Source organism: Lepidochelys kempii, chromosome 3 (assembly GCF_965140265.1).
Source record: "Lepidochelys kempii isolate rLepKem1 chromosome 3, rLepKem1.hap2, whole genome shotgun sequence".
NCBI lineage: Eukaryota > Metazoa > Chordata > Testudines > Cheloniidae > Lepidochelys > Lepidochelys kempii.
In genome coordinates this window covers 104,273,694-104,301,138 of record NC_133258.1, presented here as the reverse complement: position 1 = coordinate 104,301,138, position 27,445 = coordinate 104,273,694, and the positions used below count along the sequence as shown (strand labels likewise).

The 27,445-nt window shown below is 41.1% G+C and overlaps 1 protein-coding gene across 4 annotated transcripts in view; it reads left to right on the top strand.

The window, feature by feature from the left end:
* Positions 1-27,445, top strand: part of MAP3K5 (mitogen-activated protein kinase kinase kinase 5) — a 156,527-nt gene that overhangs the window by 65,941 nt on the left and 63,141 nt on the right. For 3 of the 4 annotated variants that reach the window (XM_073337411.1, XM_073337414.1, XM_073337410.1), the window contains 5 exons: positions 9,611-9,804; positions 10,210-10,378; positions 11,239-11,345; positions 16,632-16,802; positions 21,280-21,392. In XM_073337411.1, the coding sequence (XP_073193512.1) occupies positions 9,611-9,804; positions 10,210-10,378; positions 11,239-11,345; positions 16,632-16,802; positions 21,280-21,392 (754 nt within the window). The remainder of the gene's footprint in view (positions 1-9,610; positions 9,805-10,209; positions 10,379-11,238; positions 11,346-16,631; positions 16,803-21,279; positions 21,393-27,445) is intronic. The other variant, XM_073337413.1, reaches the window with a different exon arrangement.

Genomic DNA, 27,445 nt, shown 5'->3' with positions numbered 1-27,445 from the left:
GCTGCGGTTTTCAAAATATATCTCTCTCTCTCTATCTCAAACAGCTGGGGCTAGATCCCACCCAGGCTGCCCAATTTCATCACAAATGGCTAAAGATGGGCAACGTTATAAACACCTGAAAATAGGATATTGTGACAGGAAGGGTTGGTAACCTAAATAATAGGTAGTGCGACCCGCTCTGTTTGTTTGTTTAATTTTATATATATAATTCAAAAATAAACAAACAGAGTGGGTCGCACTACCTATTATATATATATAAAGAGAGACAGGGCGTGTGTAAGGGAGTGTAAGGGAAGGAAGGGAAAGGTGTAATCTTAGGTAAATACAGTAGGATATTTTTGATTTGTTCCGTAAAGTGAATTTAGATCAGTAAACCTTGCTGACTCTTTCATATTTTGAGTTCATGACCGATTTATCTGTTACCTGGGTTCTCCTTGGAAGAATCTAGGACACTTTTATGAGGAAATCTGTAATGGAGACCATCAAAATCAGAGACCGAGTCCTTCTATACGGACTTGTGGCACACAAAGGCTGAAAAAGACTAAGGGTCTTATTCTTCCCTTAGTCCACATATGAAATGCACAGTGATCATTTCACATGTGATGCAAGGTGAGAATGTACCTTTAAATCTGGACACCGAATGAAAGTGGGACATGATTTATAGGTCATTCCTGATATCTTTAATGTGCCCTGCTCTTTAAGTCTTGGGTCCAATTCTGTCCCCTTTCAAGTCAATAGCGAAGCTCCCATTCGCTTCAGTGGGAGTAGAAACGCCCATACTGTGTATTTGTATTCATTGTAACATCAACACATGGAAAGTTGATTTGATTACTGAAAATTCTCTGGGAAAACAGGTTTAATAACTTGTTTTAGGGTTATGCCATCTGTTACAGACAGCACCATGTGTAGTCAGAGAGCTGCCGTCTTTGACAAATTTACATCAAAAATGCTAAAATAATCATAACTATGCCTCAAGAGAGCCAGCAGGAGAATTGCAGAAAGCTGACGTGAATCATAATGTGAGAACCCATAGGAAGAGTATTTCCTAGCATCAAGACTGTTGGCAACTTTTCCCTCAGATAATGAAAATAAAAAGCTAGATTTGAGGGGTTCTGGCTGTGCTGGTTGGCTGTGCACTAGCAGATTCTCTCAGCCCATAAGGCAAAGGATTGCAATTTAATGAAGACTCCTCCTCCTGTGCAGATTCCCCCTTTCCTCAGGTGGGATCCTGGAGATAGTGATAGTTAGGGGATCCCTATAGAAGTTATGCTGTCAAGAGGATCAGGGACCTAGAGAGGTTGGGAGACACTGGTTGAGGCAACTGCACAGTTGCCTCTTGCCTGGAGTGAATCCTCCTAAATTTGTGGGTTTGTTGGGAGGAACCTCTAACCCCTTCCCTAGAATGTCAATTCCTACACTGACACACAGCATGCTGAATAAACCATTTATTTATTTATTTATTTAGAGCATGGTAGTGCCCACATTGCATGAGGTGCTTTCAATCACATCAGACGACATGATCATCTCTGAATCAGATTGTACCGAGCTTCCATTCCCTCTGTTCAGGAATAACCTGTGTGGAGGATAAAGGGGCTTTATAAATGATGTGAATAACTAAAGGAATGTAGATTTGCTTTCCTACTTCTAATGTTCAGAATGTAATTAAAGTAAATACTAAGAACTTTTATTGTATCTTAAAAGAAACAGAGTAGGGGCTTTTTTTAAATTTTTTTTAAAGGGATGAAAAAGCAAGACAAAAAGGAGTGTTGGATACAGACACTTCTAGCTGTGAGCAACACAAAGTCTTCTGATAGTTTTCATAGTTCTAGGTACTAGGTTTAATCTGAAAAATGCTCAGAGAATAAGCCTTGAAGGTAGTTTAGTAATAGGCAGTGAGCTATTTCAGTGAGTGAAAGGATATTATAAAAATATATCACTTAAAACACTTGTAAAAATGAATCACTTGTTTAGTCACTAGGCAATAAACATTTGCTCACATATTACTGACTCCTCTTAGAGATTCCATTTTCTAATTAATCTGACTGGTTTGATGAAATACACCCTGTTTTACTGCAATATGGATAATCTCTAAATAAGAGGCCTGATTCTGCAAGGTGCTGAAAATTTTGGCCCGAGTCCAGCAAAGCATTTATGCATGTGCATATCTTTGTATGTGTGTAGTCCCACTGACTACACTAATGATGGGATTCTAAAAAGAGCTGATTGGAAAGCTTCCCAGAAGAAGAGCTCTGTGTATGCTCACAAGCTTGTCTCTCTCACCAACAGAAGCTGGTCTAATAAAAGATTTTACCTCACCCACCTTGTCTCTCTGATTGGAAAATGGAGTTTTTGTCCAATTGTATTGTCGGGGTGCCACTTCTACCCACTTTAAAGGCTCCTTTACAATGCCAGAGTGGCAAAGAAGGGGCACTTGTGTAATTGAGAACTGGGCTTTTTGTCGTATTCATGTCAGTAGTGACAAGGCGGGTGACAAGGCAATATCTTTTATTGGACCAACTTCTGTTGGTGATAGAGAGAAGCTTTCAAGCTTACACAGAGCTCTTCTTCAGGTCTAACAATTTTCTGTGTTCTTTGCTTGCTTCTTTCTTGAGGGCCAGAAAGTAAATTTATATTTCATTTCAGGCAGTGCAAGTTGAGCAGTTGCTTTTTTTTTGTTTGTGTTTTAACAGGAAAAAATGTGTGAGACTGTAAGTTTGCTTGCTTTATTATTCCATTCAAAATTATATTCGTGCAAAAAAGTAAATTCAGGATTGGGTTCTCAAGAACTGTTGATCAAAAATGAATGAAAAGCACTCAGATACACTAAAGAAAGAGCAGCTTTCCTGTTTGTAAGGTTATGAAGGGGTTAGTATTCTGTTTCTGGAGGTGATCCAAGAATCATACCAGAATGAGCTTTTGAGTCTTGTGGGTTTCAAAAGCTGAAAAACATCCTTTTCCAATGTTGTTTTTTATTTAAGAACTCCTCTTGACAATGTCCCAGAGCTCTCAAAATCTTCCCCACAAGCTAGTCACAGTTTTGTTTTTTTTTTAATTTTCTGAATAAGCATCAGGAAGTAAAATACCCTAAGAATAAATCGCCAGCCACATAAGCCTTTCTGCTAGTTCTGTCTCCCTAACACTCCTCCTAAGAAAAGACAGTTAATTAGAAGTAGGATGTACCTTCACTTCCTGTGTTGGCTGTAGGCCAGTTGCTGCCTTTCCTTATCCCATAATTGGAGCCGAGGGAGGGAAGATTAACCATTATACCTGGCTAACCTCTTTTCCTCTCTTCATTTGTGCATATGGCGGTTGGGCTAAAGCACCCCACCTTTCCAAGAGGGTACATCCATTAGCATTATGGGTATGTTTGCACTGCAGTCGCTGGGTGCGACTGTAGCTCTTGTACTGGTAGCAGTGAAGCTGCGGCAGCTCAGGCTTCAGCCACCTGAGTAATTATCCAGGATTCCAGTGAAGCTCCACTGCTCCCCGGTACCTGAGTCTAGCTAGATCAACAATGGGTCGGGTACGTCAGCACAAGGTGTAGTCACAACCCATGACTGCAGTGCAGTGTCTTACATTGTTTCTCGCTGGTGAATAAAAGCCATTTTGGCTTCTGCTCGTTGTACTCCTTGGATGCTCCTCAGTGGTGGAGGTAATAGGGGGAATAAGACAGTGATACCCCCCTCCCGTGACCTTTAGGTGTATATGTGATGTCTTATCACCTGACAACAGGGGCTCCTGTCACACAGGGCTGGGTGTGACTCCCTGCTCAAGGCATTTCAGCATGGCACAAGGGATCACATGGCACTGTAGCCCCATGCACAATGCCACTCGCTCAAATTTGGCCTGGCCGCCATTCCGTCATGACAGAGGGGCAGCCAGGCCAACCTGAGTGGCGCTGTGACCCTGTGTGCCAAGTAACAATGGCTAGAGTGGGGAGCTAGCCCATGGGACAGGAACTATTGCTGCTGGGTGAGTGCAGGGCAGGCTTACTGTCTGGCACACTCCTCCCCTTCTCCCTCTACCCCTGAGCCTCCCTTCTGCACTGGTCTGGGATTAGGGTTGTGGTTCCAGGGCAGAAGGTGCTGCTGCAGGTGGTCGGTGTCCTCTCGGTGGGGCAAGGAGGAGGCAGCAGCAGCAGAATGCAGGTACCCCAATAAAGACCCATCACCCTTAGGTTGCAAAACTTTGCTCACCACTGCTGCTGATTAAATATTGTAAGGCCCTGGTCCTGCAATTCACTGTTCACGGGTGTGCCACTGACCTGCTGTGCCTATGCACAGTGAAATGCAGGATCATGACCTAAGCGTTCAGCTAGGGGGTTTGTAGTTGTATGGAGATTTGTAGATTCATCTCATGTAAACCCCTACACATCACATAACCCCTCTCAGGCTCTGAGTTAGGCTCAGAAGTGGAGCTTGGGGCCTTGCACAAGCCATCTGAATTGGGTGCAACTTTCACTAAGTGAATTTAAACTTTGTACTTAGCAAGTCTGAGACTAAAAGTTAAATATTTCCAGACTGCCTAGAAGGTCACTTAGTTTAAGATTGTAAATAAAGGGCAAAAAAGTAGGGAAAAAAAAATCTATTTGCTAAATTTTGTTTTACAGAAGGAACAGAGCTGGATGTTGAGAGTAAGAATAATCATGTGGTTCAGATATTGGATCATAATTCAGGAGAGCTTCTGCCACTGACTTCTTGTGTGACCTTGGGCAAATCACTTTATCGCTCTGTACCTTCATTCTTTGTTGAATAGAGATAATAATCCTAGAAAGCAGTGTGGTCTGGTTGTTAGCCTATTGGTCTGGGAGGACTCCTGGTTCAGCACTGAACTCACCTGTGTATGTCTGTTTCCCCCTCCCCTCTTTTGTCTCTCTGGTCTATTTAGATTGTAAACTGCTTGGGCTAAGGCCTATCTCGGACTGTGTTTGTGCAGTGCCTTGCACAGTATGACCCCAACTGGAAAATACTTAGTACTAATAATAATGTCTACTAAGGCATTGGATACTTTTTCAGCAGCTCAGCCTAGACGGTCAGCCTCTCTCACGGTTTTCTAGAGTCCACCACCATCGTACCATCTGCCTCATGCTATTTCTCAATATAATGGGCTAAATTTTCAAAAATAATTTCCTAAACTGCATTTACAAACCAGAGAGTTTGTGTACACAAAACAGATTTATACAGGTAACACCAACAATTTAATGTTCAGAAACCAGTTTTGCATGCAGAAATACATGTTGTGTACAATTCATATTGCATGTGTGCACATTTGGTTGGTGGGTGTAACTTAGGCTCCTGAGTTTGAAAGTTTTGGGAATCAGAATCATAGAATATCAGGGTTGGAAGGGAACTCAGGAGGTCATCTAGTCCAACACCCTGCTCAAAGCAGGACCAGTCCCCAACTAAATCATCCCAGCCAGGGCTTTGTCAAGCTGGACCTTAAAAATATCTAAGGAAGGAGATTCCACCATCTCCCTAGGCAATGCATTTCAGTGTTTCACCACCCTCCTAGTGAAAAAGTTTTTCCTAATATCCAACCTAAACCTCCCCCACTGCAATTTGAGACCATCACTCCTTGTTCTGTCATCAGCTACCACTGAGAACAATCTAGATCCATCCTCTTTGGAACCCCCTTTCAGGTAGTTGAAAGCAGCTATCAAATCCCCTCTCATTCTTCTCTTCCGCAGACTAAACAATCTCAGTTCCCTCAGCCTCTCCTCATAAGTCATGTGTTCCAGTCCCCTAATCATTTTTGTTGCCCTCTGCTGGACTCTTTCCAATTTTTCCACATCCTTCTTGTAGTGTGGGGCCCAAAACTGGACACAGTACTCCAGGTGAGGCCTCACCAATGTCGAATAGAGGGGAACGATCATGTCCCTCGATCTGCTCGCTATGCCCCTACATATACATCCCAAAATGCCATTGGCCTTCTTGGCAACAAGGGCACACTGACTCATATCCAGCTTCTCGTCCATTGTAACCCGGGGTCCTTTTCTGCAGAACTGCTGCCGAGCCATTCGGTCCCTAGTCTGTAGTGGTGCATTGGATTCTTCCGTCCTAGGTGCAGGACTCTGCACTTGTCCTTGTTGAACCACATCAGATTTCTTTTGGCCCAATCCTCTGATTTGTCTAGGACCCTCTGTATCCTATCCCTACCCTCCAGCGTATCTACCTCTCCTCCCAGTTTAGGGTCATCTGCAAACTTGCTGAGGGTGCAATCCACACCATCCTCCAGATCATTTATGAAGATATTGAACAAAACAGGCCCGAGGACTGACCCTTGGGGCACTCCACTTGATACCGGCTGCCAACTAGACATGGAGCCATTGATCACTACCCGTTGAGCCCGACAATCTAGCCAGCTTTCTATCCACCTTATAGTCCATTCATCCAGCCCATACTTGTTTAATTTGCTGGCAAGAATACTGTGGGAGACAGTGTCAAAAGCTTTGCTAAAGTCAAGGAACACCACATCCACTGCTTTCCCCTCATCCACAGAGCCAGTTGTCTGCTTGTGCCCAGCTTTTATGACGAGATAATATGCTTTTTCGTAAGACTAAATGTATACATCTAGGAACAAACAATATAGGCCAGGATGGGGAGCTTGATCCACCATGACCCCAAATCTTTTTCAGTCACTGCTTCCCAGGATAATCTGCTGAACATCTGCTCCCAGTGCGACACTGTGGCCAAAAGTGCTAATGCAATCCTTGGATGCATAAACAGGGAAATCTTGAGTAGGAGTAGAGCGGTTTTCACCTCTGTATTGGTCACTCATGTGATCATTGCTGGAATAGTGTCCAGTTCTGGTGTCACAGTTCAAGAAGGATGTTGATAAATTGGATAGGTTCAGAGAAGAGCCACTAGAAACATTTAAGTATTAGAAAACATGCCTTATACTGTTACTCAAGGAGCTCAATCCTTTTAGCTCAACAAAGAGAAGCTTAAGGGGTGACTTGATTGCAGTCTGTAAGTACCTACATGGGAAACAAATATTTGATAACAAGGTCTTCAATCTAGCAAAGAAAGGCATGACACGATCCAGTGGCTGGAAGTTGAAGCTAGACAAATTGAGACTGGAAATAAAGAGTACATTTTTAACAGAGTAATTTACCATTGGAAGAACGTACCAAGGGTCGGTCATAGTGGATTCTCTATCACTGACAATTTTAAAATCAAGATTGAATATTTTCTAAAAGATCTGCTCTAGGCATGATTTTGAGGAAGTTCCATGGCCTGTGTTCTACAGGAGGTCAGACTAGATGATCACAATGGTCTCTTCTGGGTTTGGAATCTATGAACCCATGAAAATTGAGCTTTCATCATTGTTTTACAGCATGGGGCCCGTTTTGCCAGAGAGGGTATATGTGAGCTGACATCTCCTTTCCTTCCACTGTTGAAGGAGAGTGGGCTGGCCTGTGAGCCACTAAACCTTGGAAAGAATTTGAGGCACAAAATTGCAGGAACCCATGCAGTTTACTTCCTAAAGGTGGCCCTGCTGCTTTGATTTCCAATTCACTAGTTAAAGGAATACAAACTTGGAGTGAAATCCTGGTCCCATTGGAGTCCCTACGTGTTCTTTCAGAAATGCAGACATTCAACATGTTTATCTATGCACACATGTTCCTTTGGTGCATGTGGCATACAGCAGTAGTTCTCAACTGGGGGTCCATGGCTCCCTGGGGGTCTGTGCATGAGCCCTTTCAGGGGGGCCATAGGCCCCATGGCTGAAACCCCTCAGGTACCCTGAGCCCTGGCACCCCTCTCTCCTGGGTCTGAAGCTGGGAGTGACACATGTCTGAAACCAGGAGCCCCGGTGTACCCCCTCCCCCGCACTCTGAAGCTGGAGCGGTGTGGGGCTGAAGCCCTGAGCCCCAGCAATCCTGCTGGCAGAAGCTCTGAGCCCATGGCAAACTTGGGAGGTGGGCACAAGTGTGTTGCTCCATGCAAACTGCAGTGCCTTACCCAGAGTGGGGCAGCTCCACTCCACTCCCCACCTCCTCTCCTCCAGCCCCCCTTAGGCTCTGGCCAGGTCATAGGTGGGAAGCCAGAGCCTGGTAGTGCGCGGCAGCTGCTCCTCTGGCTGGGGTGCCATGGAGCAGACAGCTGTGGCATTAACCCCCACCCCCTGCCATCTGCTGCCGGTGCCTGGGGTTGCGGCTACTCCTCAGCTTACAGCCCCCCTTGACTGCTCATGCAGCCGTTAAGAGCTGCCTGGGCGGGGGGACCTGGCTCCTGGGCCGGCAGAGCTCTTGGGGAGCAGCCACCACAGAGGGAGGCCTCCCAGCACACAGCCTCTAGCTATCCCCTCCCTGCACCCTGAGCTACCTCCTGCCTGTACCCAGCCCCTACCAACCGCTCCTTGCGCCCTGAGCTACCCCCCTGCTCATACATAGCCCCTAGATAGCCCCCCTGCACCCTGAGTGGTTTTCAAACTTTTTGAACTGAGCCCCCCACCTTTGAGTTATAATTTTTGGTTGCGCCCCCTTCCCACAACCCAGACAGGCTGGGTGGCATGCTGAGATGAGTCAGGTGGTGGAGATGGCATGCCCTCCCTGGGCCCCACCATGTGGAATCTGGCCAGAGCCCTGCCAGCCCTTGCCCCCCCAAAATAGAAGTCAAATTATGCCTATGCCCAAGGGTGTCCCCCCCGGCCCGGACCCTGAGTCCCACCCCCTAATGGCTCCTGCTGGGTCCTGGAGGTTTTATAGCATGTTGAGGGGGACCTAGAAAGAAAAAAGTTGAGAACCCCTGGGATACAGTACACACTCTGCATACTGGTATTACTATAAGGAGCCTCCTTCTCAACTTGGAAGGCAAATTTAGACAAGCCTGATGAAAAGTAGCTTTCATCCATAGATATATTTAGATACAGTATGTGGATGCCCATATAGAGCTGCTGTTTCTAGAATGCAATAACTCTTTCTTAAACATGGTATAGATACTTTTTCTGACAACATACATATGCTTATAGGCACTGCTGGCAAATGGGGTTTGCAATGCTGAAGGAAATTTTAATTCTTGATGTTAAAAGCTTAATGTGCTTAACTATTTTAGTAATTTTTCAGTCCACAGGGGGGTTATCTTCACATAATTATCTCAAGATAATGCAAATGACTTACAATGTTCATGGCTTGTAACATCTATGGGGCTGACTTAAACTGTGTACCAAATCCTCAGAGGATTATATTGCTACCCTTTCAATATACATCTTTTTGAAAACAATCCATCTCGCTCTCCACTTTAGAATTAAGCTGACAGTCTGGGATGCATGGGACAGGCTGTCAGGCTACTAAAATAGTTAGAAGCATCTTTCTTTTAAGCTAATATGCTGACTATTGTAGGATGAGAGCAAAGCCCTTAAAATGACCCGTTTTATGAAAACAATTCAGAAATGAAAAAATATAATTCAGGTGGTCCTCATATTCCAGCTAAAAATTAAACCGCATAATCCTAAACCATTTAGGAGAAATCCTGACCCTGCTGAAGTCAATGGCAGAATTCCCATTGACTTCAGTAGGGCCAGAATTTCACTCTTTGCAATTAACAATTTCTAACTTAAGACCTATAAATGAAACAACTGTCTTAACTATTGCATCTTGTTTTCACAGATGTGCACTGGTAACTACATATTTGTTCCATATATGATAACCCCACATAATAAAGTGTACTGCTGTGATAGCAGTTTTATGAAGGGATTAACAGAGCTAATGCAGCCCAGTTTTGAATTGCTCCTTGGGCCAATATGTTTACCTTTGGTGGATCGCTTCATTCAACTCTTGAAGGTGGCACAGGCCAGTTCAAGGTAAGATCTCCTCTTATATCCTCCAATAAAAAAATACACGTTTTTATGGATGATTTCGATATTGGTGGTAGATTTCCTCAGGGAGAGGTTTCAGAGAAACAGCCGTGTTAGTCTGTATCCGCAAAAAGAAAAGGAGTATTTGTGGCACCTTAGAGACTAACAAATTTTCTTTCAGGGAGATGTGACATCCTACTCCCTCTTTAAAATCCTATAGCATTTTCCATGGAATAATTTGAATTGAATGAAAGTAACTATTTTTTAAAACTATCGTTTTAACTATTTAAAATATTTTATTTATTTGTATTGCATTATAAGTTAGGGCCCCACTGTACTAAGATACTGCACAAACGCATAACATAAGACGGTCCTTGCCCCAAATGTCTAAAACAAGGTGTTTAATTGTAGCCAGTATTTCCGGGAGTCCATTCTTAATGATATCAGGAAGGCCCGCAACCTGTACACAGGCAAAGAGCTAGCTGCAGAACTGGCAAGGATACGACAGCGAGTGGATAATATTGAACTCTTGTCTGCGGACATCGTAATAAATTTGCTGCTGTCCTACAGAGACATTCAGGTATGACCTTGCTGTTCAGAAATACGTTTTCAATTATTTTTCTTCTGCGTTGTAAAAGGCATGGTGTTTTTACAGAGTGTGGTAAGCAACTGGTTCATTAATAAGTGCTTGTTACATGCATTATAGTGCTTGTTACATGCATTATAGACACTATTGAAATTAATGAAACAAAACTGATTTTGACTGATGCTTTGTAGCTTTATTTTGAAGTTAGTGTGTGCATCAACTCACTTGGCAAAGGTTAATAACAGACTGCATGTTGTATTATATATGTTGCTTCTTTACAATTAATTTGTTTGATCATAGGTTAAGGATGGTTTTAAAATTTATATCTGTAGATGAAGTGATACTATCTCTTAAGTTCACGAGCCTCTGTAAAAGCTGGTGTATTAAGACTTTAAAAGATTGAGGGATGAATAATAATTAAATTCAATTATACAGTAACCTGCACTAAGAGCCCCAGGGTACTTAATAATTCAAATAATTAACTGCATAATATGTCTGTCTTAATGTGAAAGGTAATACAGATTCACCCTTTAAAGCCAATTTCACAGCAGTGGGACATAAATGCTAAAAGTTCTAGTTCCAGGGAAGAATATATGAATCTATATTTATGTAGTGCAGCAGAAATGACTGCACTGATTTTCACATTTAGTTTCATATTCCTTTATAATAAGAGGTGGAGTATGATGCCAATCATAACATGAGATTGAAGAAATTGAAATCCATAAAGCCTATTATCAATTCATAATAGATCTCTCTGCATGAAATTCCAAATCCATAACTTACAAGCAGAGTTTATATAGACATTTCTGGGAGCAAGCACTTACAACTTCATTATTCTCCCCTTCTCTTGGAAGGATTATGATTCCATTGTGAAATTGGTGGAAACTTTAGAAAAGCTGCCTACCTTTGACTTGGCCTCCCATCACCATGTGAAGTTTCATTATGCATTTGCACTAAACAGGTAAGAATAATTTCTCTCCTCTGAAATAATAATCTGATTTATTGTGTTACTTCAAACTCTCCACAGAGCATGGTGATCCCATTGTAAGATCCCCTTCTGGAATCTTCTCACACAGGTTTTAGTCCCATGTATTGCACTGAAGCATTTTCAGGACTCTGAATTTCATCCCCAACTAAGTTTCCTTCCCCTTCTGTGCCCTCAAATTCCATTTCACCCTTCCTTCTTCAGTGTGGAAGTTCAGTTTATCTTACCATGTGTGTAAATCAGTATTTAACTTTGCTTTCCACCCCGATTTTGTGCAAACAGAAAATATGAGGTGGGACAAAGGCCAAATAAATGTTCCATAAAATGCATTCAAATTAATAACCAGCCTAATTTTGTCAGGGTGCTGGAGGTACAATATGGCAGCAATCCCACTGGTTTAGACAGCCTTGTGTCTCAATATTATCTATTCCGATGTCAGGGGACAGAAGGATAAGTGATGCTAATGTGGTGCAAAAAGTAAACCCTCCTGTCACCTTAAGCAAAGCAAAAGGACAGAAGATTTAGTTCATTTTAAAAAATGTCTTTTCATCTCCCTCCCATGGTTTGCTAGCACATACATATGCTGGGCTATATATGGCTTTTACAAGTTAAGCAGGAAACTCTGATTTTTTGCATGACAATCCAGAAAAATACTGGCCACTGAACAAGACATTAAAATAGGATTTTCAAAAGAGCTCAGCAAGGAACTCTGCACCCTTGCTCTGCTGTCATTCAGGTCAGTGGGAGTTGTACCATTGACTTCCATGAGAACGGAGTTAGTCAAAAAGCATTCATAGTTGGCCTATCTCACACGAAATATAGAAACTCTCATAACAATAAAGGCTAAGATCAGCCTTTATTATCAGAGATAAAGGAGCTTTGAACACCATGTAAAGAGATTCAGAACTGTCCATCTATTAAAATTATTGTGAGAAGATATTACAGGTGACAAGCTGAAAAATTAGTAACATTCATTTCCTACAAAATGAATTGTTATCTCACATTGTTCAGCCTAAGGAAAAGATCCAGGCTCTTTCTAGCTATCATACAAAAGCGCTATGCGCTACCCCTCTGATAATGGGTGTGCATAGCGCTTTTGTATGATAGCTAGAAAGAGCCTGGATGTGGATACAGAATAACAACCAGAAATCCGGTGGCACCTTAAAGGCTAACAGATTTATTTGGGCATAAGCTTTCGTGGGTAAAAATCCCACTTCTTCAGATGCCTGGAGTGTCATGCCCATGGTGCTTTATAAATAAATAGTAATTTTGACCCCACAGGTAACATTTTCAGAAGCATCTAAGACACTTTTGAATATGGTACTTATGCTCCTAAGTCACTTAGGTGCTTTTGGAAATTTTGTTCTACATTTTGAATACAATCCTCTCAGGCAGACCCTTATGGCCATGCACACTCCATTGACTGTAATGGGACTCCACACAGAATGTTAGGATCTACCTTTGCAGTTCTGATTGCAGGATAGGGCCTTAGAAGGTATCTGACATATAGGCTTTTTGCACAGTAGCTAGAAAGGTGTTCAGATCTAATTTCACCTCTTTTCTTTCTCCAGATTGTAAATTCAACTGTAAATTCAAAATCAGCGGTAGCCATGACTATATCTCACTTTAGTGTGTGTGCTTAAGTCAGTGAGGGTGGTTCTGTTCATGCACAGTGTTAACATTCTCCCTTTTGGGAGATTCATGTTATGAGGTGTTTCTTGTAAGCCTAGTCTGAGTGGTGATTGAGAGAGATTTCTGGATGTGTTACTTAATATTTGTGCAAGTGGCAATGGTGTTGACTGTAGAAGAAACAGCATCCTTCATGTCTAGTCTAGAAATGAGGTGTTAAGTGTTGGTTGCTATTAAGAAGGAGTAGAGCAGCTCTTTGTCAGAATTAGTCAGACACAAACCAGGTTTTTAGGAGGGCGCGGATTGCGGAAGAAAGAACGAAAGGAAAAACACACTGAGACCTCTATCTGAGGAGAGCAATGAAAGCATAAAATGATTCATTTCTCATCACAAAATATTCTTATGGTTGGTTTTGCTCATTGTGCTATGAAGTCCAAGTTATAGGACAGTCAACCAGGTAAGACTAATAGCCAGCCACTGAAATTTAGAGGGGTTATTGTGACAGGGTTGGGATTCACCACTGCAGCACCTCCTGCTGTTCACTCTGGGAATCAGCTCAGTTCATGCAGAGCACCCTCTGCCAGTGGTGTCCAATCCTTCTCTCCCCCTAGATTGGCGTCTCAACCCACATTGCTCCCAGCATCCTCTTCAGGACACTGCCCGCCAGCAGTGCCCACTGCGCCGGTCTCACCCGCTTCCAGGGGTTTGATGTTATCAGCAGTCCTTCTCTTTACCCCAGCCACAATGGCCAACCACACCCTAAAGTCTAACCCCTTTTGGCAGGGGTCTGGTGCAGTCCTTGATGGCCACTCCTAACTACCAGATGGAAGTGAAATGAGGGGGACCCAACCCAGGGACCCTTTGGCAGCAGCCTTCCTGCCCTCCTTCTCTCCCTTTGTCCATCTCTCTCCCTGGGCCATTTCCCCTTCAGCCCCTTTGCACCAGCTAGGCCCTTTTTCTCCGGGCCAGCAGGTACCAGGCAGGAGTTCCCTTTTGCTCCCCCCACATGTGCTGCACTGTCCCTGGCGCTAGTCTCCTCATACACAAAACAGACCTTCACCCTCTGAAGGCCTAGAAGAGACTGCCTGCACGCTTCCTGGGCAGCCTTTATATAGGGTCTAGCCTAGCCCTGATTGGCTGGCTGTAATACTGACCCTGATTGGCTCTCTTAACAGGCCCTCCCTGATTGGCTGCTGCCTTGTGCAGCCGCTCTGGCCTGTTGTAGCCCAATCTGGCATGGGGGTGGGGTTATCCAGCCCAGTTCCCACTCTGAGAGTAAACAGTTATAAAACAGAGCTCAGCCAAACACATCCCCCTTTTCTCTTCACACCAGTGGTGATCAAGAGAAGATGGGATGAGGAAGACTCTCAACAATTGGTCAAGTCCTACTGCTGTCTGGTCAAAACAGCAATGGAGACATAGAGGGCCTACAACCATCAGTCAGAGACAGGAGCCTCCAGCTGCTCATCAGCAGTAAGCAGGGATGGGAGAGTCTGCACAACACAAAAAAGGGAAACCAATTGCTGTTCCATCCTGGAACCGCTTATGGAGTTTACAACAGCCATAGAGCTATGACAGTGTACCCAGTCTGGCTGACCCAAATGAAGGGGGAGACAGGTCGGCTGAAATTTGGAATGGGGTGCTTAGGAGGTGGAGCATCTCTGTAGTTCCGGTGCCCAGAACAGAGTTTTTTTATTTGCTTTCTTACCAGGCTGATACAATTGTATAGGTTGGCTGAGTGCAGAGTGGGGTATAGCCTATTGTTCTTGTGTGCTCCAGAAATCTGCTGAAATGCAGTTCATTGTTTTGCAGGTATTTTTTCCTCTTTGATCACTTAGAGATCGCTTTGTTCTGTTTAATTTAAACATATCCTGCTGTGTAGCTTTCTTTTTCAGCCACATTTCATGAGCTCTTTTGAGTACCATGGAGGAAGCAGATTTGGTGTCCAGTGCTATACTAAGTAGCTTGACAGTTGCTTCAAGTCAGTGGTTTGCATTGCAGGGACAATGTGCTTTTTGGCTAGCTCACCTTATCGGGAGTTTGCACAGCTGCTATAGAAAGGGAGCTTGTGTGAAAAATGATTGATGTATTTTTATATTTGTTTTGTTTTTGCAGCTTTAGCTGATGCAGTTTTGAGAAGCCATTCAACACCTGCTTTGGCCTTAAAAAATAATAGTCCAAGTAATTAGCTTAAAGAGAGAGAAACTTGTTAGTTTTGAACTAATCCAATCCATTTTTAAATTCTGTTCACAAGCCCAAAGTCCTTAGCCCCTAAACTTCTAACATTGAGAAAACAGAGCTCTGTGATATATGTGGCTTTTAAGAAATATCTCTCCGATGTGAGAACAGTATTTTGAAGGTCACTTGCAATAAGTTCTTATCTAGAAATCCAGGCAAAACTTGGGAGCGATGCAGCTTGCATGAATGTGACCTGTTGTACTTGAAAGTCCACAATGCTTTTTTTTTCCTTGGTGTTCTTTGTGGGCCTAATTTCTTACTTGAGCAAAATTCCCATCCTTGTGGTGAAAGTCTTTAAAAAAAAAATTGCATGATTCTTTAGTTAACAGACTGCTGAAGCAGTCTAACTGTTCTGATCTGCACCTGCTTTTCTTCAGACTCAATTGCATTTGTAGTTAAAAGTTAACCTGTGATGTAACTGAAAGTATGATCTGCTTCCCTGTATTGATCTCTTATGTTTGATGCAAATCCCAACCATGCAGATTCAAAGTCAGGATACAATTCACAAATGCAAGAATATTCCCTTATTATATCTCCATTTAAGTAACGTTTGTTTTATGTTGGTCCCAGTCCTGCTCATATTGAAGCCTATGGGATTTTTGCCAGTTGACTTTAATGGAAGCATCATAGAATCATAGAAATGTAGGGCTGGAGGGGACCTCAAGAGGTCGTCATGTCCAGCCCCCTGTACTGAAGCTGGACCCTGTAAACCTAGTCATCTACACAGTTCTCCAAAAAACAAACAAATGGGCAAAACCAAAGAAGACTGAGAATATTCTGTGCTGAGAAATGAACCATTTTGCTATTTCATTGCAGAATTAAGTCTCATTTAAACAAATTATAAAACTTTGATAGTGAAGATTAGTATCCAAATCATGAGTCATCAGGAAGTATCTAATGCTCACAGTATGTTGTGTTCTCATAGGAAATATTTTTCTTGTGGGTTATATTACTCCCTTAGGCCTTTTATTTTTATTTTCCTGGGAATTTGATGTGTTTTGGGAATTCATTTTATGCTCAAAAGATAGAGGGGAAGAGACCTTACAATCCAAATTAAAAATCATTGTTTCCCTCCTAATATATTAAAGAGCATGCACGTGCTTAGTGTTTCTTATCATGCAACCTGAGAACTGCTGCTGGGGTTTTATTTGTTTTGTTTTTTCTCATAAAATAATAGCTGTCTCAAGTGGTATGTTGTTGGAGAGGGTTTATAAAATGGTACAAAAAAGTGGCCCTCCCTAAAGGGGAAAAGGTCCATGGCCTGGTTCTGAGAGATGTTTCACCAGCCAAAAGTGTATGTGCGTATTAATGCAGTGTAAGAAAATCTTGGGAAGTTCTTACCTTCTACTCTAGTGGTTTTAAGTGAAAATATTCATCTATGTATTTTTTTAATAGGCGAAATCTACCTGGAGATAGACAGAAAGCTTTAGAAATTATGATACCCCTGGTACAACATGAAACTCAGGTAGCTTCAGATATGTACTGCCTGGTGGGACGAATCTACAAAGATATGTTTTTGGACTCTGGGTTTACAGACATAGAAAGCAGAGACAATGGGACATCCTGGTAAGTATTCTTGCTCTTTGTGCCTCTTGGGATTAAAAAAAACAAATCTTACTTAAGGCTTAATTTTTCACAAAGAAGGTATTACAGCACTAACCCCAATCATTTACAATTCTAAAATGACCATATTAAAGCTCTTATTCTATCACATGAGCATAGTTTATTCATTGGGGCTGAGTGAGTCCTCTGTCCATAAATCCATCTCCAGGAACTTCTTATAACACTCTTTACCCCTGAGTAGCTTCAAATAGCCCTCACCTTAGGAATTTTCCTTCCTTCCTTCCCCCATGATGTGGAATTTCCCCCGTAAATTGCTGTAATCTGAAGCCCAGGATGGGTAATAGTCCTGTACCAGTGACAGGCTTGAGAGCTGATAATCAGTGGCTCTGTGTTGGTTTAAAAGTGGGAGCTTTATACCACTGGAAAAGGGGATTTTCTTTGCTTTCCAATGGGATGAACTCTGTTTGAATCTACCCCAGGAATGTCCTAAAATACCAGACTGTGATGATTTTTTGTATAGACAAGCTACCTTAGGTCACTTTTAAAGGTGTATTGAAAGTATTAGTTATAATATTCTTCTTCTTCAGAGGCCTGTAAAGTGGGACTCATGATACTAAGGGAATCTAGTTGTTCCAGTGGAAAGAGAGCAAAAATGGTCTCAAAATAATTAAAAACTCTAAATTCAAGAGTGTTTTTTATGATACATAAGTGATAGAATGTGTGTTGGTGTGGTGTAACATAGTATTGGCACTTGACTGGGGTGAACCACTCAACTCATTTGTGACTTCCCTGCTTGTGACTAGCATAGCTGTCCTATGTTCAAGACGACAAAACCTTTACACCATCTGTGTAGTATGCATACACTACACTACATAAAAAGAAATACTACTGATTGTCCTGTGTGTTGTGTGCCTGGACTGTACTGTCTGACTAATTTGGGGACAGGCACTGATTTTTTCTCTGGTTTTGTAGTTTAATACCATACTGAACATACTGAGAGCTCTCACTAAATGAGAATAGATTATTGCTCTGTCTCCCTTATTTTGTCTGTTGAGCTTTTAGTTGCTGAGAGGAGCACACTGAGGTATCAGCCTCAATTGTAGATTATTGCCATCATGGGCTTCTTTCCTTTCAATTACTTCGTAAATGTATACAATGTGTGCTTAGCTTGGGCATGTTCTTTATGTCAGATTTTAGTTCTGGTCCAAAAATCACCAGCTTCCAGTCTTCGCACGTGTGTGTGTGTGTGTGTGTGTGTATTTAAGTGAAGTTGAGAATTTAACAGCAAATTTCTTTTTTCTATATTTTCTGTATACTTTTAGTGCAGGGGGCAGTTCATGATAGCAGTATGTTTAAACAAGCTCAGTTTTTAAACGCCTGTAATACATCACAGATATGTGACCACTACTGAATCTTTAAATGACATTGGAAAGTAAGAATACAGCACGTTTTGTCCAGCTCATAACTTTTGATTTTAAAAAAAGTGTCATTCACTAATTCCTCTGAGCCATGGCCATTGTGAGATTTTTCAAGATTGTCATTTAAATGCCCCTTTTTTTGTGTGTGAGCTGATGTTTTAAGGTCGATAAAATGATAGACTTGAATATAAAACTGGGCAAAATGATGGGTGAAGTAGCATAAATAATGTTGAGTTCATTGTTAAATTATTTGCTTTTTCCTCGTCATTCATAGCTATGAAGAGAGAAGCAGTGAGAGGCTCAAACATAACTAACCTAATAGGTTCAAACTGTTTTTAATTAATAATAATATTTAATGCTTAAGGAGCTTTTTAATTCCAGATATCTTAAAGTGCTTAATTATGTTGAAGTAAGCATTATTATCCCCATTTTACAGATGGGGAACTGGGACACAGAAGTCAAGTGGTTTCCCCAAGATCACAAAGCAAGTCAGTGGCAAAGCGGATTACCTGCCTGTGCATAAAAGAATATTAAACACTGTCTGACTCTTTGGTTCAGTAGCCCAGGAGGGTCTGTTCTCTAATGCACAGTAGTAGAAATGCTTATGATGTGTCCAGGAAAGAATAGGCAGACTTGTACATTAGTGATTTCATTAGGGATACCACTGTTACTGTAGCTATAACATTATGTATATTATGACTTATAAACAGAATTTTGTTGTTCTCTCTGTGGGAGGAAAAAATGAAATCATACTGTGCAGGATGCTTGTGTGAAAAGCTCTGTGTGTGTGTGTGTTTGTGTTGATAATCACATTTCCTCTAGTTAAAAGCCAAAGAATCATTTTTACAACCAGCTAGTAGTGTGAAAAATGTTTGGCCTATTCCAGAGAAATAAAGAGGGAAGGAAGTACCCTTTCTTAACATAAAAGATGGAAGGACATAAATCTTTCCTATAAATATGAGAATAGAGATAGCAGGTTAATTAACTGACTTTTTTTTTTTTGTTGAACTGTTGCATTACTGATATTGTAAATCAGATCCACCAATAAATCAGTCTTTTCAATCCAACTCTTTGCTCTTTTACCTCCCTAATTCAATGTGAGTGCTGTAACATTTTCCTAAAAGTTAGCTTTCATTATCTTGGTGGCATTTGTAATTGCCTCACTTGACGTGGTGTCATAACTTTAGATACAGATTTTTAAAACCTGACCTCCTGCTTTGCACCTAAAGTTTGCAGATGAAAATAAGTGGAGGTGCAACTTTGTGCTCACAATTCTGTGTAGGCACAACCAGTGATATTTAAAGCTTACATACACATAGCAGTTGTACACATTTAACTTAAATCAGCTAAGTTAAACTGGTGCAACTTTTGTGTTTGAGCCATATCTGTTAAAAAAGCAGTTATTTCAGTTTAGCTTGCATCTGTAAATTTACCAGTGCAAGCTCCATTGCTATAAGCCAGGTTTAAACCGATGTAAGTGTGTCCCCACACAAATATTATACAGATTATAACTAAACAGTATAAAAAGTTACCTTTAGTTGTATTGATACAACTCTGGGGGTAGACCAGGGCTTGGAGGTCCAACAGGCAGAAACGTTGGTGCATATGACACCATTGATGCCCACAGAATTGACAGAACTAAAAGAGAGACTGGGTGAGGACTTTGTGAAAGGAGCTAGTGTCTGGTTGCCTGATCCACTTTCCTTATGCACATTCCAAAAGCCGCCACCACAGCTGACACTAATTGGCACACATAACAGAGGAAGGACAAAGAATGACAGTACAGTTACAGAAGTGAACTCAGTCATCCTCAGAATTGATCTCTCAGCTGAGGCTAAAACATATTAACAAAGCAGTGTAGTGATATTTTCGCTGTCTGTGGTATGTCTTTCCTGTATATAAATAGAAGACTTCAGTTTTCAGGACTTTTACACCAGCTCCTACCATAAGTACTAACTGCATTTTTTTAAAAAAAGGAGCGGCTATGCTGATTTGGTCCGAACAAGGATCTTCCCTTGCTTCCCTTGTCTTATCCCTTTCCAATCTTTCGGTTGTGGATGGTGGGTGCACCTGTATAGACAGATACTCTGCTTAGATTAATTTACATTTCCTTTGTCTGTGTGCTTCTATCCTGTTAACTGTGTGGATGGCTCTACATTTTAAACAGATGCATAGTAGCTATCTTCATTTTTAAGAACTAAGGGTATACAGGTCAAACTTGGGCATATTTAGACAGTGTTGTGTAGAAGAAATGAAATACTGTTTAGAAGTCCAGAGTTGAAGTTACAAACAGGTTTCTATATATTTGGAACAACAACAACAACAAAAAATGTTGTTCCCCATTTCTCCTAATTATTTCATCAGTATTTTTTTCTCTTTTCCTGTCCATTGCATGATGAAGATAGCACAAAAGATCGGTGGAGAAATAAGGATTCCAAACCTCAAAGCAGCTGTAGCACTAAGCAAAGTAATAGAAAGGCCTGAGTGTGAAATGCTTTATGCAAGCCAAGCTATTCATTCTAGTTAATATGAGTTTGGGGCTGGTGGGAGGATTTTTTTGTTTGTATTTTACTAGAAATAAATTTGCTGGCATATATTTCCTTCCTCATTTCATTCAGCCTCACAGTGCAAAAAGTAAAGACAGGTCAAAGTACAGAGCAAATTAAGTCTTCATCACTCATCTTGACTTTCAGGGTCTGTTTGCTGATCTCATTAGAGTTCTAGGCTGCTTTCTATAAATCAAGCAGCGAGTTCAACAGGCAAAATTCAACAGCTTTTACATTTTAAATACCAGTCTTAAATTTTTTTGGCGGGTGGGGGGAGTGTGTGTGTGTGTGTCTGAGAGAGAGAGAGAGAGAGAGAAATGGGAGAAGATTATATAAATGTTGGACTCCTAAAAATAAGCAGGGCGCATGAGTGGAGAACAGTATAATATTTTTACTTGCATGGATGGTTCTAATTGTGCAAACAGAAGCTAAGCACTTACAGTACCTAAAAGTATAATGAACTCCTTGTTAGATTGCATTATTTAGAAAGTAAACTTGTGTGTTTGTTTTTTCTAGGTTCAAGAAGGCATTTGAGTCAGAGCCAACATTGCAATCGGGAATTAATTATGCAGTACTCCTACTGGCAGCTGGACACCAGTTTGACACTTCTTTTGAGCTACGGAAAGTTGGTAATTAATAGTTTGCTGATTCACAGGCAAATCAAATCCATGATTCCCCCCCCCCCCTATTATAGGGGAAACAATCTAATGGATGTGTTCAGAGTACTTTGATACTGAGTAATTGAACACTTCAACTGCCTTTCTTATTAAAAAGGTTTGGCATCGAGCCTGCCTGGTGATCCTGAGTTTAGCGCTCTGGTGGAGACCTGGTTCAGTTCTCTGGGCCCTATCTCTTGCTGCCTGGCCAGCAGAGGGTATAGTGGCCTCATCACCTGCTCACTTTGCAGTTGACCTAGGAAAGAATTTGCTAGTCCCTGAAGGGGCATGTTACTACCAGTGTTGGAGGTAAATCACTGTGATACAGGACAGTGGGGGACAATGAACTGAAAGTCATCCTAGCAATGGGGAAAATATACCTTTGACTTCCAGTGGGGTAGGATGGGAGAGAAGAAATTAAATTTCTATTTGCCTTTTGTGCTTTGATTTAGTTGTATATATCACTTTGTTGCCTTATGCTATGATCTTGTAAGATCTAAGGAGATATGCAAAGTCAAGGCTAGCCAATAGTACTTGCATATATATTACAATATAAAAGGAACAGGAGGACTTGTGGCACCTTAGAGACTAACACATTTATTTGAGCATAAGCTTTCATGGGTTACAGCCCTCTTCATCGGATGCATAGAATGGAACGCTTATGCTCAAATAAATTTGTTAGTCTCTAAGGTGCCACAAGTACTCCGGTTCTTTTTGTGGATACAGACTAACATGGCTGTTACTCTGAAACCTATTACAATATAGTTTCTGTAGGTGGCAGTCTTCCCTGTCAATCTGTTTAATCAGAGCTACTTTATCAGGATCTGGATAATAGAAACATCCTATTGGGACATGTGGCCAGGGACTCACTTTCAAATCCATATTAATGGAACACCCTTGACACATCATTCTAGATAATAAGGTTGGTAGAAAGTGACATTAAACAGATTAAACAGATATGAGGGAGACAGTTAAATTGTTCTATATTACTTCTAAAACATATATACATATAAAATTGTTTCACATAACATGGCATTCTATTTTATACATGCATTTAAAGTACCAGTGAAATTTATGCACAGAGAAAAGGATGTTTATACATCTATTATTCAATCTATTGTAAAACTTTTTTTTCCATTTGTACTTCCCAAGACACATGCAAACACATGCAAAAATGCCATTTTTGTTACTAGAGCTATTTCTTTCTCCACAGCATGTTGCTGAATATTGCTGTAGTGAATCAGTATTCCAGCTAGGCATCAGATGGCAGGGATTTCTTATAGATACAACATAAACCCATGAACCTACCCACTTTTGGTCATTACATCTCTGAGTAATTACATTTTCTGAGTTAATTCCACTGTCACAAGAAAGTGCCAACCTGCATAATTGCTGGTTTCAGAGTAACAGCCGTGTTAGTCTGTATTCGCAAAAAGAAAAGGAGTACTTGTGGCACCTTAGAGACTAACCAATTTATTTGAGCATGAGCTTTCGTGAGCTACAGCTCACTTCATCGGATGCATACTGTGGAAACTGCAGCAGACTTTATATATACACAGAGAATATGAAACAATACCCCCTCCCACCCCACTGTCCTGCTGGTAATAGCTTATCTAAAGTGATCATCAGGTGGGCCATTTCCAGCACAAATCCAGGTTTTCTCACCCTCCACCCCCCCACACAAATTCACTCTCCTGCTGGTGATAGCCCATCCAAAGTGACAACTCTTTACACAATGTGCATGATAATCAAGTTGGGCTATTTCCTGCACAAATCCAGGTTTTCTCACATCCCCCCACCCCCATACACACACAAACTCACTCTCCTGCTGGTAATAGCTCATCCAAACTGACCACTCTCCAAGTTTAAATCCAAGTTAAACCAGAACATCTGGCGGGGGGGGAGAAAAAACAAGAGGAAACAGGCTACCTTGCATAATGACTTAGCCACTCCCAGTCTCTATTTAAGCCTAAATTAATAGTATCCAATTTGCAAATGAATTCCAATTCAGCAGTTTCTCGCTGGAGTCTGGATTTGAAGTTTTTTTGTTTTAAGATAGCGACCTTCATGTCTGTGATTGCGTGACCAGAGAGATTGAAGTGTTCTCCGACTGGTTTATGAATGTTATAATTCTTGACATCTGATTTGTGTCCATTTATTCTTTTACGTAGAGACTGTCCAGTTTGACCAATGTACATGGCAGAGGGGCATTGCTGGCACATGATGGCATATATCACATTGGTGGATGTGCAGGTGAACGAGCCTCTGATAGTGTGGCTGATGTTATTAGGCCCTGTGATGGTGTCCCCTGAATAGATATGTGGACACAGTTGGCAACGGGCTTTGTTGCAAGGATAAGTTCCTGGGTTAGTGGTTCTGTTGTGTGGTATGTGGTTGTTGGTGAGTATTTGCTTCAGGTTGCGGGGCTGTCTGTAGGCAAGGACTGGCCTGTCTCCCAAGATTTGTGAGAGAGGGGGTATTGTTTCATATTCTCTGTGTATATATAAAGTCTGCTGCAGTTTCCACGGTATGCATCCGATGAAGTGAGCTGTAGCTCACGAAAGCTCATGCTCAAATAAATTGGTAAGTCTCTAAGGTGCCACAAGTACTCCTTTTCTTTTTGCATAATTGCTATTTGCCTATCTAAAAAGCCTTCATTAGTTTCAAGTGGAGGTTACTCTTAATGAGAGCTGTTCAAAAATCTGCCAGTGGAATAGTTTTCTGTCAGAAAAAATGCTGATTTGACCAAATTGAAACATTTTGAATATATTGCACAAATGTTGATGGGACATTGTTGAAATATTTCATTTCAACAAGATCAAATTCTTTTTGGTTTTGAGTGCATTGGACTTTTCTGTTTAAAATTATAATGTAAAAGTCAAAAAAAAGAAAAATGAAATGTTTTGTCCTTACTGAAAATAAATATTTTAGAATATTTCATTTAACAAAAAAATTCCAAGATATTTTGATTTTTCATCTCAATTTGAGTGGGAAATTGTTTTTTGAAAAATTTTGGAACTTTCCATTAGAGGGAAATTCCATTTTTCAGCCACCTCTAGGTGGCCTTGGTCAGACATACTCTGCTGTTCCTCACATAAAGACTAACTTGTACAGGTAGAAGAGTACCCTTTTTAAGAGAGACAACCTCCCTCCAGCTCTGTATCGGCAACAGTAGTATGTTAGAGAAGGGGAGAGTGGGGACAGGGATATTATAGAGACAAGGTGGGTGAGGTAATATCTTTTATCTTCTATATTTTAAAGATATTTTAAAAAGCTATTACCTCACCCATCTTGTCTCTCTAATATCCTGGGACTAAGATGGCTAGAATAACACTGCATACAATATAGAGATATTATGCTGATTTATTTTTAAAGATAATGACATTTTGGAGGGTGGAGAATAGATGGTGATGGCTGTTGCTGTAGGAATGATGATGTGGAGGTTGGATTGTTTTGTGGCATGTGGAAGTTTGAGGTATTGGTTTGGTGTGGTGAACTGTTTAGGGATACCTCAGCTGTTTAGTTTCTTCGGGCATTTTGCCCTCCTGTGACAGTGAGAGCCACTATTAGATTATCACATGTGGTTGTCTCAACTCATGGCTTTCCATACTCTGGTTTAGATTTTGGGTTGGATTTTTTTAATCCAAAGCCTGGATACAATGCCATCGCCTCCTACTCTGAAGTCTGAGTTCTTATGTCCATGACTGCGTGGGAGGCAAAGAAAAAATATTTTGCCTCTGCAGATTTTCACTCAGCAACTCTGTTTTGGGTTGTGGACAGCCTGGTTAATATGAGCTACATTTACTCAGTGCTTTATTTGAGTCTCTCCTATTATAAGGCCATTTCTTGATGCATAGACATTTCCGCTCTAACCAATTGGTTTTGGATCAAACTGCCTGCATTCCAGGGAGTTAGGGCAATATCTCAAAGGCACAAATGCTAGGCCCTATCTTCTTGAGTTTTGGCCAGTGTTGCTCCCTGACTGTGTTTGGAGAACTTCATAGGACAGCCTGACTTTGGATCCTTGATGCTCATGGGTGCTGAAGAACTACACTATCTGCTGGTGAAGTTTGTCACCATCTTCTTTGAAGAGGGCAAGGTGTTCATCACTCTTAAGAAAGCACTTGTTCAGCCTCTGCTCAAAAACTTTGGTTCCGACGGTATTTCCTGTTGCCCACCTGTGTGTATTCTTCCGTGTGTCATTCAGATGATTGAAAATGTTTTGACACATCATCTTCCACAGATCACATCTTCTCTTTTATTCTGTTCTATATAGGTTCAGATGCTGTCCTCATCACTGTAGTATCTGGGCACCTTCCAGTAGCACATTAAGCAATGTGACTAACATCTGTCATGTATTTTTGTTCTCTCATCCTCTCCCCAGTGGGAGAGGTGTGGGCCGTGGAGTATCTTGTTTTGATAGGATTATAGTGTTTTGTTTTAAAATGTACCTGTTGCTATGTATGTATGTTAGAGAAGACAAAGTTCAAGAAATATGATTTCCACTTGAAGCATCTGACTTCCTTGACACTTGTCAGCCAGGCTGGGTACAGCACACAGTCCACTTGTTGCATTGGTCAGTAATCTACTGGAGACCAATAAGATCAGGTGTCCTTGCTGATATTATCAGAGCTCTCAGCTGCCTTCAGTGCCAAAGAAGTGTTAATTTGTCCTCAGACCCTAGCAGGACTGGATTGGCTTCAGATTGTTTTATTCTTTTCTTTTGGAGTGAACCCACAGGAATGATGCTGGGAAATTGTTCTGCCCCAAGAGCTCTTTCATGTGGATGGTCTTTGTTGTCAACCTTTTTATGCATATATGAGACTATTGGGAGAGTTAGTCACAAGATGTGTTGAAGTGCTTTCAGTCTGCTGATGACACCCAAATTTTTGTCTGCAGGCTGTATAGCCCAAAGAATGTCTGTTTCAGTGTCTGGGGGAGATTGGGGCATACATGGGAACAAGTTGATTGAGAATCAGTTCAGATGAGACTGAGATGATGATGGTAGGCTGGGGAAAGAAAGTGGAGGATATAGCAAAATTATATCAGCTATTTTGATGGTGTGTCTTCTGATACCTATTACCAGAATTCACAACTTGGGGATCTGATTACATTGCCAGTTAGTTTTAGTCACTCAAAAAGCTGCAGTGAGCAGAACTGCTTTTTTCCCAATCTGTATTTGATCAGACAGTTGCTTTCTGAAGTTTTCAGTCTATAATTGTGGAAGAATAAGAGTTAATGATGAAATGATCTTGTGGAGAATTTTTGTGAGTCTCTTTCATGCTTGCTATATTTTGATTTGTAGTTATTTAACTGCTTTGAATCACGAAATTTAAAGACTTTTGAGACTAAAACACAAACGTGGTGCTTTGCAAGGATGCTGATAATGATTCTCTGCAAGTTATGTGATTTGCATGCTCAGATGATGCAGCTGTTGCAACTTGTTTAGCCACCTTTGATCGTGCAAAGCAATTCATTTTATTAATGAGAAGACTGCATTCTTTTTCTTATGGATATAGAATCACAGACAAAAACTGAGTATGATAAATATCTTATTTTCCATACAATCTGCAAACAAATTCCTGATATTATAAACATAATTTCTGACATGGCATTAATAGGCTCTACATTTTTGCTGATTAATTTTTAAAGCTAATATCTTTTTAACAATGAACTGTGGAAAATCTGCCTTTTGTACACACGTTGGTAAGCTTCCCTTTCACATAAAGAAAACATTGTCTTGAGTTTGAAAGTTTAGTAAGTGTAAAAGAACATGCACTTGAGTAAAGATGATGAAATCAAAATAATCCCTGCTGTGCAGATAAGAGAAATGATGGAAATAGATAATGGCCCTGAGACTGAAATTCACAGGAATGCAATTATCCTTCATTATTAATTTTTTGTTTACAGAAAATACATATCAATATCACACTGCCATATTTAAGAACATCACTAAAACCCATGCTCTATAAAAGAGAGCACATTATTCTAGTTTGACTGAGGCAAAAGTGTGAGTAAATTCATAA